The sequence below is a fragment of the Phaethon lepturus genome, unplaced genomic scaffold (assembly GCF_000687285.1).
Source record: "Phaethon lepturus isolate BGI_N335 unplaced genomic scaffold, ASM68728v1 scaffold28435, whole genome shotgun sequence".
NCBI classification, from domain to species: domain Eukaryota; kingdom Metazoa; phylum Chordata; class Aves; order Phaethontiformes; family Phaethontidae; genus Phaethon; species Phaethon lepturus.
Window position 1 is genome coordinate 10,393 of NW_010538811.1, and position 914 is coordinate 11,306.

The window sequence follows — 914 nt, forward strand, 5'->3', positions numbered from 1 at the left end:
GCCCCCAAGGACACTCACTAGCATCAAAGACAGCTTTCAACGCCTGGATGTCAGTGGCAACGCCAGAGATCCTGTAGATGCCGACCTCTTCGATGCCCCTCTTCTCCACCTCCTCGATGCACTGGCGCACGATGTAAGGCACCTTGGAGCGCTCGCGCCTGGCTCGGAAAGCAGAGCCGTAAGCAAAGATTCCGGGGGGACCCCACGGCAGCCAGCCCCGCCCTGCAAACCCTGGGCCAGGGGCGGGACGGGCATGCTGGCGCCAGAGATCCTGTAGATGCCGACCTCTTCGATGCCCCTCTTCTCCACCTCCTCGATGCACTGGCGCACGATGTAAGGCACCTTGGAGCGCTCGCGCCTGGCTCGGAAAGCAGAGCCGTAAGCAAAGATTCCGGGGGGACCCCACGGCAGCCAGCCCCGCCCTGCAAACCCTGGGCCAGGGGCGGGACGGGCATGCTGGGTGGGAAGGATGGGGCTGGCGAAGGAACGGGCAAGTCCCCAGCAGAGAGCCAAAGCCAAGCTCTCTGGTGTTGGTGCGAGCAAGGGGACATGGTGCAACCCCACACCCACAGGGACCGGGACGGATCGGCCTCCCCAGCCCCACACGTACTTCGTCACAACGCTGATTTTGACCCCGAAGACGCCTGTCTGCTTTTTGGACGGGGTCCTCTTCAGGCTCATGTCTCTGCTCGTGAACTTCATGGAGAACTCCACCTTGATCTGCGGGAGACGGGGTGAGTCCCAGCAGCCCGTCACCTCCACATCACATGAAGGCACGGCGCAGCTCCGGGGAAGGGGCCGCAATCAAAGCGAGGGGCCGTGGGTCCCTGCTTACCCCGTTCATCTCAATCACGTCCATGTGCCAGTTCTTCGTCTGCACAGCCTGCGGGTCCAGCTGCGGGGGGGGACGGTGC

The 914-nt window shown here is 63.7% G+C and overlaps 1 protein-coding gene across 1 annotated transcript in view; it reads right to left on the bottom strand.

Moving 5' to 3' along the window:
* The window catches only part of ABR (active BCR-related), a gene marked incomplete at its 5' end in the record, with an annotated part of 4,514 nt that extends 3,619 nt beyond the window's left edge, over positions 1-895 (bottom strand). The window contains 3 exons of the mRNA XM_010286952.1: positions 19-158; positions 611-720; positions 836-895. Coding sequence (XP_010285254.1) covers positions 19-158; positions 611-720; positions 836-895 — 310 coding nt within the window. The remainder of the gene's footprint in view (positions 1-18; positions 159-610; positions 721-835) is intronic.
* Between the last annotated feature and the right edge of the window lie 19 nt (positions 896-914).